This window comes from Colletotrichum aenigma, assembly GCF_013390185.1.
Source record: "Colletotrichum aenigma strain Cg56 chromosome Unknown KSG_Cg56_contig08, whole genome shotgun sequence".
Taxonomy (NCBI): Eukaryota; Fungi; Ascomycota; class Sordariomycetes; order Glomerellales; family Glomerellaceae; genus Colletotrichum; species Colletotrichum aenigma.
The window spans coordinates 4071067-4086678 of record NW_023500914.1 but is presented as its reverse complement, the minus strand read 5'-3'; the positions used below and the strand labels follow the sequence as shown (position 1 = coordinate 4086678).

Here is a 15612-nt window from a genome sequence, read left to right as displayed (position 1 = left end):
GCTCTAATACAGCTGAAAACTATGTGTCATTCCGCGATGGGCTCAACCAAGAGCATGACATTGTAAGGATGGAAGTGGAAGTCATAATAGCCAGTGAGACGTTCTCATAGATCTCCTCGATGTTATCCCGAATCAAAATGGCCTTGGTAATGTGTTCGCCAGGATATACCCGATTGTAAAGGACCATGTGCGGGAGATTGGAACTCAGAGATAAGTTTTGAGCGGTCTTTCTCACCGGTCACCTTGGCACTGGGGTATCTAGAACTCGTCAGGCATTGAGTTTCTTTTCTCCCAGCATTGCTTACCTGTAAGGTGGAAGTTAATCAAGATGCGGATCTTTCCAGAGCTTTTAAGCATGAACAAGCGCTGCCACTCATCGTATTGAGTGGTGTTGAATTCGGTGTCGTTGAAGCGATTGTCTCTGAACCAGGTAAGGCCAGAACGGGCAGGGGCGATGTTGCTGCAGGCGGAGGTGGTGGCACTGTTGAAGGTCTCACCAAGCGTGGCATTCAGGTGAAATGGGCCTGAAATAAGCAGCACGATATGTAATTGGAGAAGTTATGTGTAACAAGTCTGAGAAAATGTTGCGCAGCCGGGTGTGGTCTTGGCACTGGTCGTTTTGAAAATTAGTCCGTGATACAGCGTGGATTTGACAGTCCTTAAACGCTTGAATTGGTGCGAAATAGCGGAGGGCATAACCTAATCTCAATCGAGTCTGTATTCCCTTCGTGGCTGCAGTGTTCCGTCGTGCATTGTTACCGAACATACAAACAGCTCACCTCGGTGAAGTGGGTGAGCAGAGTGCTCTAGCAACCCATGTCACCGGCAATCTCCAGCTGAGCCCCTGGCCCCGACCCCGCGTTCCCCGCCACATTCTCGGTAAGCATCCACACCTAACCCATCAACACAACCTCATCCCAACTCAGCTCATCGCTCATCTACCCGCCAAGCCCTCCGCAATGAACAGTCCGCTACTCGGCCATCTCTCAAAAATACTCACCCTCTCCCCGCCGCAATCCTCTTATCCGCCCTCAGCCCTTTCAGGACCTCTCACGTCGCACACAGGAACAGCCTACCTTTTCCTCTCAATCTCATCGGCCTTTCCCCGCCTCCAGATCCATTCTTACCACGCAATTCATTGGGCACGAGCATACATCTCAAATATTCCGACACAATCCGCCCCGGACTCAGCTCCCGAACACGTCCTAGGCCTCTCTGAAACCCTGGCCAGCCCAGCGATCCGCGCCTGCATATCTCAAGACTTGACCCACGTCCACAAGTTCCTCTCCCTCCTCCCCTCAATTTCACACGCCAATCTCCCAACCTGCCTCATTCATGGCCTCTCAGGAACTCTCTATCTCCTCCGTCTCATACGCCACTGGGTCCCGTCATCAGCGCCGCTCGTCTCTCGCGCCATCGTCCACATCTCAGAATATATCCTCTCTTCCCCTTGGTCCTGTCCTCAATCAAGATCTCATGGCGCTGCTAATGGGGAGCTGGGAACGCTGACGCAGCTTGTGTTGACCACACCACCATTGGCCTCGCAATTAGTGGAGAGACTTTCAGCGTTGCTGAACTTGCAAGGGCCGGACGGGGAATGGCCATCTCAGGAAACAGGGGCTGGGGCTGAATCTCTCGAAAACAAAGGAGACGTCTCATTCGCGCACGGCACAGCGGGTCTAGTAACATCTCTGCTATCACTTCGTCCTTTTTTCCCATCTCTACAGGAGCGCATAGACGATGCTATGGCAGAAGCGAGGAACTTCTTAAGCACCCAAGAGCTTGGGACGAGAGAACCAAGTCTGTGGTACGGCGCTCTCAGCACCCCATTGTAAGCTTCTTTCTACACCTGATTGTCATTGACTGCCATGAAACGATTTTGTCAACCATCTTACTAAACCCAGAGACACTGACAATGCCCAGAGCCTTTCCAAAAGGCTCGTCGAGAACATCGATTATGAACCTCGTCCACCCTAGATCAACATCAGAGCCCCCATCAGATTCCTCCTCATCTGGCTCAATAGCGATATCTTACGACCCCGGTGCCGCATGGATGTGGGCAGTATCAGAGAAGGAACTTCCGCGAATGATCTTTTACAACGACATTTGAAGCCGATTTGCGACTATCATCATGAGAAGGAATTAGTGTATATGGCTCATGAATTCTAATATCATCTGGGACAACTGCAACACGGGCAACGTAGATGGGAACATCGTATTTGGCGCATAATGTGCGAGGGTGAGTTAGTTCGGAGATGGAGACCGGGGTACTGGTATGGGATGGTCACAAGGGTGCGGTAAGGCAGCGGCGGTACCAGACCTTGTGGTGTTGACGGAACCCAAGCACACATGAGGGCTAGACCAGAAAGAGATCATCTTAATCAAGACTTGGAAATTTCGGTCTTCGGTCCTGTCATAGTGGTTCAGACAGGTTGGCGTCGGCGAAAGTTTTGACAGAATTTCGTTACGCCGTCTCGCTTTGTAAGGTCGGATTTAGCTTTTTGCAGTATCCAGACATGCCATGCGCGGGCACGGTTTGGAAATCAAGCGAGTTCAAACTTAGAATGAGCTTGTTGGTTTTTACTGCTGAACAAAATGGACACAATGGTTTCTCCGGTCATCCTTCAAGAGTGATAAAAAGACGAGCCTCGCCCTTCCTCCTCCAGATAACTTGCTCACTGTTATCACCATCGCCTTCCACCCTCTTCACAATTCCAGCATCCAACTTCACCCATTGCCATCCTCCATATTTAACACATCTTGACACACACGCACAGCAAACATGTCATCTACTTCCATCGTGCGAGTCCTTGACTCTACGGCTCTCGAAAGGTTCGACCCGGGCGAAGAGCTGGTGCTGACGCCATACCCGCTGTCCGACCCCTGCAACATCGGATTCGAAGATGAAGGCAGGGCGCCTTCTGATTTCGACCCCTCACAAGCCGACGGCAAACTCATCGAGGAAGCCAACCCTGCCACGAGAGCTCGCCTCGTGATCAAAGAGCGCCTCAGCGGCGCGTCGGCGAACGGCCAGAAGGTCCTCCTCTGCCGCGTGGAGCAAGCGCCAACCGACATCGAGATGAATAACGCACACGTAAACCACCTGTCGGAGGCCAACCTGGTCATCGTCAAGACATTCGCTTCGAGACCGCTCTACAAATGGGTTCCTGATGGATACCGATCCCACGATCATGCATCTGGCGAGCCGAATTCGGAGGCCGCAGTGTACCAGCACCTGTACGACAACGGGCTGACCGGCTATCCTCATCTGGCACCGCAGTACTATGGCACTTGGGTGTTTGAGAAGGAACAAAAGGGCCAGAACGCTTGCGCCCGCGACAGATACACCAGTCTCATCGTGATGGAATACATTCACGGAGTCTCCATTGAGCAACTTGGCACCCGAGACTGGGACCGTGATAATTATGGCCCCCTCCAACTCAGTACAGCCCCCATCGCACTGTACAGAAACTCCGACAAGACGCTCCTGATGGATACCGAAAGCCGACTCCGCATATTCAAGACCTTGCTCGACGGCGTAGTCCGAAAATTGCACGCTGGCATCTTTGTCGACAGGATGGGCCTCGCCCCTAGCAAAGTCTTGGTTTCTCTGCGCAACAACGGGAAAGAGCTTGAAGAACCGAGGGTTGTCTCCGTCGGTTACTACATGGATAAGGTGTGGTCTCGGACCAAGGAGGGACGTGATTTGGGAAAACCCATGATCGCACAGCAGCTTGACCGACCACCTCATCCTGCTCTGTACTTTCCGGCCATATCAGAAGTCTCGGACTTTCAGGGCTGGTTTCCTCGTGAATGGTGCACCTACGACTCCGACCAGTTCCATGGATGGCTTTTGAGTGAAAGCGGGTTCGGGCCCTTGGACGGCAACGAGAAATACAGCAATCTTCCTGATGAGAATGCTGAATACTTGGGTCTCTCTATGTTTCCAGTCTTTTAATCTGCAGATGATTTTTCCGTTATTTGATTTACAGACTAGAAAACAAGATACATCACATTTGTCAGCATAGTTCGCCAGATGAAAATTGAAGAATTTTCTTGATGTCTTGGTAATTTTCGTCACTCTTGATCGTGTTTGCTGGGTTCTCTGGACTTGGGGCAGAAAGACTCTGATTGAAAGGCCTCACACTGCTCACAATGGAAACTTTTTTTCTTCGGTTTTGTATTGCTTTCTATTAACGTTCTGTTACCCGCATTTCAGTCATACATTTTCACAATCACATCCTCAATCATAGACTAGGCAAGCTCAAAGAAACAATTAGCAGAGTAAGACTGAACTTATAGGGTGCGCCTGTACATCGGAGTCCTCCGACAATGCCGCCAAGCGACTAAAACCGTCTTGTGTTCACTGCTTCTGCCTTTTGGGGCTAGAAGTTTCCTCTTCCGAGGCGGCATTCTCACCCTCACTTCTCTGGAGCTTTGGAGGGAGGAACTTCACGCAACGTACAATTCCTCCAGATTTCAAGTCGCCATAGATAGTGCGCCACGAGGGGGGTGCGGCGCCGTTGACCGTCTACACGTTGCGCACAACCGACTCGTCTGCCTTCTGGCCTCGCAGCTCTTCGATGGCATTCTCGCATTCTTCGCCATACGAGGCCTCGGGCTGCGAGCTTCGACTTTCAGCCGCTAGGTCCGCTACCGTCTTCCTAAGCTCACGAACTCTCCGGTAATTGTTGTCCATGAACATCCTGAAGGCAGGGTACTCGGAATTGACTTCGATCGTACCGAAGGCCAGATAGTCGTTTGTGGACATCCTGAAGACAGGATACTTGGAGCTGTCTTCGATCTTGCCGAAGACCCAGCCAAGCCAGTGCTCACACAGCCATGGAATTGTATACCACCTTTCCGGATACCATCCCTGGAAGCGCCAAATAGAATGAATACAGAACCTCTCGAACGGGTGAGGCGGGTTAGGCAGCTCTGTAAGAGGGTGTCGACTAGGCCATTCGGGAAGCTCGGGATTTCTGGCATACTTATTCTTCTCGTAGATCTCGCTACAGGAGTAATCGGCGAGAACCACTCTAGTAGGGATCGGTGACCCGTTCAGGTCAAGGACTGTCACCAGGATGTTTCGAGGACTTAGATTGTGGAGTTGCACACCGACATGCAGAGACTTGACGACCCCGTCCAACCAAAGCTTGAGAACGTCCAATCCAAAAGTCTCGTCCTGAGGATTCATTGAACCGAGAGCTGACCGATATTCGAGTCTCACATCGTAATCCTTCGGCACGAGCACGGGATCCTCTGGATCGTTCGAAATACAAAGGTTCTTGATAGAGAGCCCTCGAATGTACTCCACGGCAATGGCGCTGGCGTATCGGATCTTCGGGGCATTTTTGTCTTCTTCATCCACATAGGGGACCTTGACAACCCATGTGCCGTAGTAAGATGGTACATGGTAAGGAGGGCCCATGATATTTCCACGCACCAGGTGCTTCTCGTAGTGAAGCCTCAAGGCAGCCGATTCGCGAGCGTAAAAATGCTCAGCAAGTTGCCAATTGCCGTAGGGAGGGTCCCCGGGTCCGCCGGGGAATACCAGTCCATTCGATACCTTGACGATAAAGTAATCAACCGAGTCCTTCGTCTTTGTTTCGGGATCTAAACGTGGGAACGGCATTTGTGGCTGCACAAGGGATCGCGGGTACTTTGTCATCTTGCACAGCAACACTTGGTAAAAACCCTTCGTATCGTTCGAAAGATGCTTGATGATTTTAACATGGGCGATAGTTTCCTTGTCGACACCTGCGTCCGGGTCGAAGTTCCTAAGGCCATCCAGCTGAGCGGGAGTGGCAGGGGGGTAGAGATTATAGCCCCACGGCTCGGGAGGATTGAGGCGTGGTAGCAACTCAAGCGTTTCACCGGCGTCGAACCATGGGCAGTTCCGATGCATGACGATATATGTGTGGTGGTTTGCGGCGGTTTGAAGATAAGGTGACCGAGTCTTCAGATGATGTCGACGGGAGGCGTGCAGGACTGAAGCAGTTGTAAGATTCTTGGACGGTTGCCGAGGAGATTTCTGAAGAGAAGGGGCAAAATAAAACAGCTGCTGTAGCAGAAGAGAAGAATTGGGGGCTTGGTGGCGTCAGGGAAGACTCGGTTTCTGTTCGAGGAGGCAAAGAGCGGGTGAAAAAGCAAGAAGGAGAAGCGAGAAGTGAGAAAAATCAAATACTCCGGGGAAATTTTCATATCCTTAAAGACGCATGGACTGTTGGAAAGGGTTGATTGTAGCGGAAAGGTGCAGTACAAGAACCACCTCTCTAGCACGAAGCATTTTGCATTGTGGGATTTTCCTCTTGATTTGACCAGGCAGGTACCCCAGACTGTGCCAGCACCAAACGCCGAACACAGGAAGTTACTTGGATCAGCCCTTGTGCCTGAGACCGCCTACTTTTCCTGTGCTAGAGCGACTACTTTTCCTGTGGCTATGCTCTAATCACTCCACTACCGTTGATGTTGTTATTGTCCCCGTTTCTATTATGATTGTTGTTGTTATAGTCGTCCTCGTCCTCATCGCTTCTATTATAATTATCGTTATAGTCGTCCTCATCCTCGTCCTCATCCTCGTCGTCGCTATCGCTACTATCGCTTTCGATAGCAGTAGTCAAGTGCACAGGAAAATTAGGCGATCTCGTGTGCCTTTGTTCGTCACCCGGATGCGTGCGTGTGGGTTTGCTCCAACTCCGATTACAGGAAGCCGCAACGCTAGAAAAGTCTGATATCACACATCTTTCGTGGGTCTCAGTTCCATCGTGGCATTCAATCAGTTGCAAATCTGGCGGGCAAGTACGGAAGGTTTTGGGCTGTGACGATAGGGAAAACATCGCGTCTATTTTACAAGTATTACATTGATGCCGCTGTATCGCTAGTAGTCACTGTTATAAACTACGATCATGTACCAAATCTCAATCCAGCTCACTGTTTCTGCCTCTTGCTCTGGTCAGAAACCGTGTCGCCTCCCTCTTCATCATCGTCATCGTCTCGCTGCCGCTTCCTGCTAAGAGCACTCTTGGCAGACTGCACAGCTTCTTGCTTCTGATAAGTAAGATCCTCGTAGGCCTTTCGGTTCATGAACTCCGAAACATCCACCCCCGTGTGGTCCTTCACTGACCGCAGAAAATCGCCCTTTGAATCCATGGGAGCATCTTTATACTTGGCTCCGTGGTCTGCCACAAGCTTTCTCAAAGAGCGGTCCGATTCATCGCCTCGGTCACTGAAGACAGAGTAGAGCCCTTCCTCAACCTTGCCAAAAGTCTTTCCAAGCCAGCAGTCAAACAACAATGGATGCTTGTCCCAGAGCGGCGGGTACCAGCCGGAGAACTTGGACAGCGGGATGATGCAGCACCTCTCGAACGGATGGACTGGGCGCGGTTCCTCGGCAAGCGGGTGCGCATCAGGCCATCTCGGGTCTTTGGCGTTCTTGGTCTTCTCGTAGATTTCAAAACTGAAGTAGTCGAGGAACACAATTCGGGGCACAGGAGCCTCAGAATTGCTGTCGTCAACAATCGTTACGAACGTGTTTTGGGGGCTCAGGTCGTTGTACTGCACACCGGCATGCAAGGTCTTGACAATACCATCTAGCACACCCTTGAGCACCATCAACCTGAAAGCCTCATCTTCTGCGTCGATTACCAGACCAGCGAATTCCGGTCCTCGGAAAAGACCTGGGTCGTTTCTCGGAATAAGACAAGCGGTGTCGAAGAAAGATTCATACTCATCGTCGTCTGATTTGAGGTTGATGTTACGGTTCTTGATAAGCACGCCCTTGCAGAGATCATCGATGGAAACCCCGCGGATGAACTCCATGGCGACCGCGCCAACATATCGCATCTTCTGCTCACCGGCCTTGTTCTCGTAGGGAAGCTTGACGACCCACGTGCCAAAGTAGGACGGCACATGATACGGATATCCCATAATACCCCCGCATTCCAAATGCTTCTGGTAGAGGTACCTCAGCGCAGACGAGTCTCTGCTGTGGTCCTGGTCCGCCAGCTCCCAGTTGTTCCAGGGTGGGATACCTCCCCCGCCGGGAAACAGGCCCCCGTCCGAAACCTTCAGGACGAAATGGTCAGCAAGATGTTCCTTCGCGTCGGACGGCGGAAACGGCATCTGCGACTGTGCGAGGGTTTGCGGATACTGGGTGGCTTTGCAGAGCAGCACCTGCGGACCACGGCCCAGGCCGACCCGAAGATGCCTGATGATCTTCACCTTGCAGATAACCTCTTTGTCGACTTCCGCGTCCGGGTCGAAGCCGCGCGGGTATGAGGCAATGTTCTTCATCTCAGACCATTTAGGAACGGGGTAGGCGCCGCCCCAAGGTTCAGCTAGATTGAGATTGGGAAATAGTTCCAGTGTTTGACCGACATCGAACCAGGGGGCCTCTCGGGGAGGTTGGAAGTCCATGATTTCGTATGTGTGTAATATGGATCAAACACCGCTGACGAAAAGCGGAAGATCTGTCGGAAGACGAGAGCGCTGGTGTAGGACGGGAGTGGTGGCGGCAGGAAAGAGCGCTGGTGAACTGGAGGAAAGATAGCGGAAGGCCAGAACGTCGGCAGCAGGAAAGAGCGCTGGTATGAGGAAGCAGCTTGATGACCGAAAAGTGCTCTGATAAAGTGAGAAAGCAACTACTCAATGTCAGGAATGTTGGAGTTTTCAATGGATCTTATGGTGATCCAGAAAGAAAAACTTTCCAGTAAGGAGGTCCGCTGAGGCTGTCTCCGGCTGTAAAACCTTAACAACCGCAGTCCATGAACCGAAACGGAGTTGTAGGTCGCCGCCTCCTTCCAAGAAACCAGACAGCCAAACACCCGCACGAAAGGTAGGCACCGTTCGGGTTCCTTACAACTCGCATGGAGGAAGAGAGAAAGACGGAAAGGACGCCAACGAGACCCAATGCCCGCTACCAAATAATGCGGGTGGCCTTGATGGTCTCGGTAACCTTGATGACGATAGTTCACCGCAGGAAGGGACTTCTCCAACGCGGCAAGCACCGAAGCCAGAACCAGAAGGTGCCCAGGTCAATCGCTTGCCTTCTCCGTCACCCAGTTACGCCGCCTTCATACTGCCTGTTCTTCCTTCGTAGGCGAGTTGCTCCAACACCAATGCACAACACCCCAATGTACCAGAAACCCCGACAATATTCTTCACATCTACCAGAAAGCTGGCCTCCTTCACACCGCGGAAGCCAATCCATACCCTTCCCTCCCAACTACGAGTCGGTCACGGCTCGGAGGCTCACCGACGCCTGCCAGTATGACTGCCGGCCGATTGAACGAACTACCTATCTCCGACTAGCTCCCTCCTACCTATGCGCTCATCGATTAACGCAGAAAGAAGGAAAACACTCTGAAAGGGGGTTGGCTGCTGTCAGGTCCTCCGGCGCCGAAGTTCTCCACCCAGATCACGCCGCCATCCGACCAACTCCATCCATCTCCATCGTCAAACCTCCGATCCCCCAAAGCCCGTCTCCCGTCTCCCCCCTCCCATAACAATTCGCCCAGAACCCAGCCAACGAAATGATTTGTGCCGTGCCGTGTAACACTAGAATGGGGGCCCAGCAGCATGTTGATGGACCTTGGTGCCAATTCCAATCCCCACCTCTCTCGAATGTGGGCGAAGAACCTTAGCCGTGGAACCTTTGTGGTACCCAACATAGACACCGTCTGTCAAGGACAAGCAGGTCCTCACCGCACACCGCACAGCAGCCTCACGCCACACATCACCGAGGATTACCCGCATAGCAGTGAATAATTATATATGCTAAACGCCGCATAACACATCTGTATAGAATACGCCATGCCGTGGCCCGGCACAATGCAAGATCGGGTACAAATCCCATCAACATCAACATCCGCATACACGCAGCTGCCTACCCATCCTTTCATCCAACTTGATCCAAACATGAAAAACAGGCATACCCAAAAATAGAGGAACGCCAGGTGTCAACCACCGCCAGACGAAAAACAAGTTCAAACTTTTTGTATCTTTTATTCCCTAGCGGAGCATCTGATTTCTCTCCAAAGGCAGCATCGTACATCTGGTCGTTGGTGTGGGTTGCCGTACAAGTACACGGTTTACATCGTGCCCTTTCCTTTTTCTTTCGTGGTCGTCATCGCGGTTTTTCGTTTTCAACACAGGGAAGTCCAGCCCGGCGACCGCTCGTATTACGTGTTTGGTCGTAAGTCCATTTGCCGTCAGCTCTACATGACGACACACTCGCCTTCCTGTTGCTTGCCGATCTTGCTACGGGAGATGCGCTCGCGCTGCCGAGGGCCGTTCTTGCCAGCGCGCTTGAGGTCCTCGAGGCGCTCGCGGGCCTTGGGGAAGTCTTGGGCTGTTGACACAATTAGCATGCGCTTGTAGCGAGAAGTCAAAAGGAAACTTACCAGCCGCTCTCCAGTACCACCGCTTCGCGTCCTCCATGTTGGCCGGCACACCGATGCCTACTTCCGTAAAGTATCCCATCGCGTACTCGGCCTTTGCCAAACCAGCCATCGCCGCCTTGCGAGCCCACAAGTATGCCTCCGTGTCGCTCTGCTGCAGGACATTATCACTGCCAGTAAGATACCATCCACTGAGCGACAGCTCGGACTGATGCTCGCCCTGCTGCGCGGCGCGAGAGTACCACATGATTGACTGTCGAGGATCGATAGGACAGCCCATGAGACCATATTCAAAGGCGCACCCGAGTCGATACTGCGAGAATTTGTAGCCAAGGTCCGCAGCCTGTCGGAAGAGAGTAAAGGCGTAGGCCTCGTCCTTGATAATGGCGTCATTGGGAGCTGCGGACTCGTACAGTAGGCCGAGCTCATGCAAAGCGTGAGGGTTCTCGGCGTCGGCGCGTTCGGCAGCCCGCTTCAACCAACCCACAGCTTCACGAGGATTCTTGGGCTGGCCAAGAAGTCCCTTCAGCAGGATCATGCCCACCTTGTACATGGCTGGCGTGTCCCCAAGCGTTGCAGCTCTCTTATACCACTGAATCGCCTTTAAGGGATCTTTCCTCGTACCGCCGCCCTCTTCGTGACCGATTTCGCAGCACACCGCCGTCCTGTACGCGGCCGCCGCGTGTCCAAGCTTGGCTGACGACTGGTATAGCGTGAAGGCTTCCTTGTTGTCGGGCTCCTGTCCAAATAGTCCGCGTCCAAGACAATCTGCGTAGAAAAACATAGATTCGGGGTTTTGGGCATTCGATAGCTTCTTGAGAATCTTGTTCGCATCCATGAGGTACTTCTCACGCGCGCGAACCTTCATCTTCGGGTCAGCCAAGTGAGGCGCTAGTACGTCGACCGCCTCCACGAGTCTCTTTGCCAGCCTCAGGGCAGACTCTTGGTCATTGGGATTCGTCTTGATGATCTGGCGCAGGCGCTCGAGCTCCTCCTGTGTGACTGGCGTCGAAGCTTCCGTGAAAGACGGCGTGCTGGCTTGCTGGGGAGCCATCTGCTGCGGGGGCATCGCACCAGGACCGGCGGGAGGCATTGGTCCGCCCATTCCGCCGTTGTAGTTGCGGACAGGTGCAGGCTTGTCGCTCATGCTGACCATCGAGTTGGGCATATGACCAGGGCGAACTGGAGTGGGGTGAGATGGCAGTGAATCACCGCTGCGACTTGGAGACGGTCCATGAGGGAGACCCGGACGTCCCATTTGCGGCGGGTTAGGTTGTTGTGGTTGATCCCAGCCGGTTGGACCGTTGTAAGCGTCTTGTTGGTAGCCGCCATTCATGGGTGGCATTGGCGGCGCGTCACCGGCCATCTCGAAAACGGCTTGCTGCGATTGTCTCAAATCAGGTTGCGACTTTGTGCGGCTCATTTCCGGCATGCGCTTAGCACCCGGCTGAGTATGTTCCGCAATGCCGGGTCTCATGTGCTGATCAAATGAGCCGCGCGGGCGGTGTGAAGGCTGCGCATCGAAGTCAGGAGCGCCTCCAGGGCCCCCCGGCCCACGGTAATCGTTGCTCGTACGCGGGGGCTGATAGTATGCATCATAGACATCGCCAAATGATGCCCTGGTGTCCCTATAACCATCGTGGCCTCCGTCATATCCATCATATCCGTTCTGAAGGGGCAGCGGGGGGTTCGGAGGATGCATGCGCTGCGGCGGCGGTCTGTTGCCCTGAGCTGTAGATGGCCGGGGAGGGACACCGTTACGAGGAGGTCCTCCTTGACCGCCCGGCCCTGCGTACGTGTCTTGCCGATGCGGCGGCGCGCGTCTTTGCATGGGATCATTGACCGGCATCGTCATACTCCGAGGCGGGGGGCCGAAGTTGTCCTGCGGGCCATAGCCATCGTCTCTGAAGTCAGGCCCTCCGTAGCCGGGGTCGGGGCCACGTCGCGGCTCCGGATATCCTCGCGGGGGCGGCCCTCTGCCATTCGGCTGTCTTGGAGGTGGTCCCTGGGCTGCAATTTCCAAGCCGGCCATCTTATTCAGTATCGCCTGCTCTTCGTCGAGGTCTGTCTTGCGACCCTGTCCAGGGAACGCGGGGAAGGCGCCGCCAAAGCCCTGGGGGCCAGGTGGGCTTATTGGGCCGCCATCTTGCGGTCGGGGGCGGTTCGCTAGCGATTGATCAGCATACGACAGCAATGGCTCCATTGCGCAACTTACCCGCAGGGTCTGAGTTCGCCGATCGCTCGTACGGAGCAGGTCGCCCTCCGCGTCCCATGGGGAATCCTCCGCGGCCACCAGGGCCACCACGACCCGAGGGACCGGGGGGATAGCCGCCGCGAACACCGTCGGCTGTTGGGGGACGTGCTATCGGGCCTCCTCTTCCCATTTGTGGCGGCGGACGTCCTCCTCTCCCCGGGCCATTGGGTCCTGGGCCGCCGCCGTAGTAGTCCTGTTGCGGGTAGCCCTGATTCGGCGGTGGCGGGCCTCTTCCGTAGTTCTGGTCTTGGTACCCTCCGCCGTAGTCCTGGCCGTAGCCACCGTCGTCGTAGTAGTCATAGCCGTAGCCGTCTTGCTGGTAGTTGTCGTACTGCTGGGGAGGAGGAGGGCCCCGTTGCGCGAGGCCGGGTCCTGGACCAGGACGAGGCGCGGGCGGGCCACCGCCGTATGGGCGCTGTCCCGGGTATCCTGCCATCGTCTGGTCTGTTTTCCCGCCGCTAGTCTGGTCGAAACCGTGCCGTCGTCGACTGGGTGGTTTCGCAGGCGCAAATTGAAGCGATCGGGAGTCGTCTCGTGTGATTTTGGGCCGATTGGTGTGTAGGTTTTGAGTATGTGTTGTTGGTGTGTGGTCCCCAAGGTCGGGAAAGTGCCGGGTTCAGGACAGCCCCTGCGCGGCTCGGGGTCGCATAAAGGTTGCTCTGGGAAAGGAGAGAAATTAGGTAGGCGTAGCTCCACAGCTTTCCGGAATTGGATCGGGCTGCTACAACAACAAGCGCATCGCTGAGCGGTTCGAGAAAAGAAGAATCAGAATCGCAACACCAAGTAGCGACGGCGGCGGGGGTTTCTCGTCCTTCTCTGCTGTAGGTGCTGGGATTCAGCGCGTTTCGACTCAATGTTGATCGACAGTTTCGGCGGGCCAGGCAATGCGGGAAAGCGCGGGCTCTCAGTCGACCTGACGTTGTTTTTTTTCTGAAGCTGTCCACAGCAATTTGGGGAACTGTATTCGGGGCGCACAACAACGGTCGAGCAAAAGGAGAGACGGATACAAAAAAAGGAGAAAAGAAGAAAGAATGATTTGAGCCGCGCGTTGGCAGTGCCGGGAAGCAAGGTCAGGTCGGGTTGCTTCAGTTCAATAGAGCCGGCCGTTAAGGGGAGATCGCAGGTGTTTCCAGAACACGGCGTCTATTGGTGGCAGAGACGGTGGAGATGGACCGAGTTAATGTTCAAGGACCAAGACCAAGACCAAGCAAGCACAGGCAGGCAGGCAGGCAGGCAGGCAGACTGGGCAGCAGTCGAATGAGGTGCGTGGTACTCTGCGAAAAGGCGGACACTGGAGGGGCTGGCTGGGCAGGTGCAGCGCGAGTCTTGGGTTGTCGAGTAAGGTCGTTGGGTCCTCAGTCGTCTGGATCCCTGGGTGTCGTTCCAGTGTTTCCCGTAAGCAGCCCTATTAAGGTGAGGTGAGGCAAGGTAGGGAATGGTGTGGTGTCGGGCTTGAAGGAGAGTTAAAGGAGAGGTAAGAGATAGAGGGCGAGGAAGAGGTCGGCCTCATGCACGCGTCGATGGAGAGCGACAGAGAGACACACACCAAGCAAATAAGCAGCAACAGAAGCAGTGTGTGGTGTATGGTGTGCGCGTTGTCGGGTCTGTTGCCGGTCTCCCCTCTCTGTATGCGCGTGTCTCTCCGGCCTGTCTGCAAACTGCAGGTGAATAAAGACAGACTGGGGTGGTGGTGGAGGAGGAGAAGGGGGACAGACTCAGAGTGGGTGGTGGACTGTGGACTGTGGACTGCGGACAGTCGACTGGGTTGGGCGGATATCGATGGATAATGGACGAGGGGTTGTCTTGTGTCTCGTCTCCCAGGGCCCCCGGGCGGTCGCTGATGCTGCGGTGGGTCCGTTGGTTGGCTGCCAGCAGTACGTACCCTTGGAGTTGTCTTGGTAAAGTGGTTATTACTGTCTAGGTACTGCGTAGGTGCAAGGCCCCCAGATGACGAGAGCACCACGGGATGCACGCAAGTACCTCACTAAAGCAAGGTACGCGATGCAGCGCTCGCACTGCCGCAGTTAGCTCAGCCCATGAGCGTGGAGGAACACCACTGAGGTCTGCTATTCGCAGGAAGAGAGGCCTGGCAGTCGACTCCCATGAACAGCAATAAAGCCAATGGGGGCCGTTGAGGCGCATTAAACAGATCCAACAGGCGACAGCCCCAGATCCCAGCAGGCCAGCCCGCGTTACAGTTAAACCTTTCGACAACAGCAGACGTCGTCCCTGTGTTACCTCTGGGGCCTCCCGCCCTCCCGCCCCTCCGCGACGCAGATGGGATACTCTGTTATGCTAAAATTACGTCTCGCAGTTGGTGGACGAATATGTGTGTTGATGTGATGGAGTCCTTCCTTCGTCCATCCCGGCTCTCTCGCGGGCGGTGCTCTCATTCTCGCAAACTGACAATCGAAGTACCAGGTCGGCCTTGGGTACTTTGCCCTTCCGCTGGCCCCCCTAAGAATGTTTCCCTCCGGGACACTGAAAAAGTTCATCCGAGCGCTGTAACGAGGGTCTTCCCAGCGTCTTGACTTGGAACTGAGGTCATGGCTCATGGCTGGCCGATACATTGACTCTACGCATTCCACAGGCGCTGTCTCTGTCTCCGCCCGAAGAGTCAGTCAGTCACTCGAACAACCTGAATTTGCTGCTCTGGCATGGAGCACTTGTCTACGGATACCGTTTGGGCAGTGTCCTCGCTACGTCCGGCCATTGTCTTCAGCACGCAGCGTCAGCTATGCCCCTTCCGGCCGCCCGTCTCTGCTGCTCACGAGGCAAGATCAAAGACATATCTCTGTTCTCGACCTCCACACGGCTGCAAAGCTTCATCCGACAACGTGTCATGAAAGTGCACTCCAGCCTCCGCGAGCGATGCAAACCTCAGAGGATGGGCAAAAAACGACCAGGCATCCCGCCTGCTGCCAGGCCGTGGTACTTGGCCTCAAGTCGCACAATGTG

The 15612-nt window shown here is 54.4% G+C and overlaps 4 protein-coding genes across 4 annotated transcripts; 2 read left to right on the top strand and 2 right to left on the bottom strand.

Moving 5' to 3' along the window:
- Positions 1 to 1745: 1745 nt before the first annotated feature.
- CGCA056_v012577 (uncharacterized protein) lies at positions 1746 to 2110 on the top strand (the record flags this gene model as incomplete). The annotated part of the gene is made up of 2 exons (XM_037327821.1): positions 1746 to 1831; positions 1924 to 2110. The coding sequence occupies 2 exons, from the start codon at positions 1746 to 1748 to the stop codon at positions 2108 to 2110; spliced, it is 273 nt and encodes a 90-aa protein (XP_037173657.1).
- Positions 2111 to 2782: 672 nt separating this feature from the next.
- On the top strand, positions 2783 to 3958 carry CGCA056_v012576 (uncharacterized protein; the record flags this gene model as incomplete). Its single annotated transcript, XM_037327820.1, has 1 exon — positions 2783 to 3958. One exon carries the CDS (start codon positions 2783 to 2785, stop codon positions 3956 to 3958), a length of 1176 nt encoding a protein of 391 aa, XP_037173656.1.
- Positions 3959 to 6930: 2972 nt separating this feature from the next.
- On the bottom strand, positions 6931 to 8418 carry CGCA056_v012575 (uncharacterized protein; the record flags this gene model as incomplete). Its single annotated transcript, XM_037327819.1, has 1 exon — positions 6931 to 8418. One exon carries the CDS (start codon positions 8416 to 8418, stop codon positions 6931 to 6933), a length of 1488 nt encoding a protein of 495 aa, XP_037173655.1.
- A 1799-nt stretch (positions 8419 to 10217) lies between these two features.
- chr3 (Chitin synthase regulatory factor 3) lies at positions 10218 to 13090 on the bottom strand (the record flags this gene model as incomplete). Its single annotated transcript, XM_037327818.1, has 3 exons — positions 10218 to 10351; positions 10404 to 12566; positions 12616 to 13090. The coding sequence occupies 3 exons, from the start codon at positions 13088 to 13090 to the stop codon at positions 10218 to 10220; spliced, it is 2772 nt and encodes a 923-aa protein (XP_037173654.1).
- Between the last annotated feature and the right edge of the window lie 2522 nt (positions 13091 to 15612).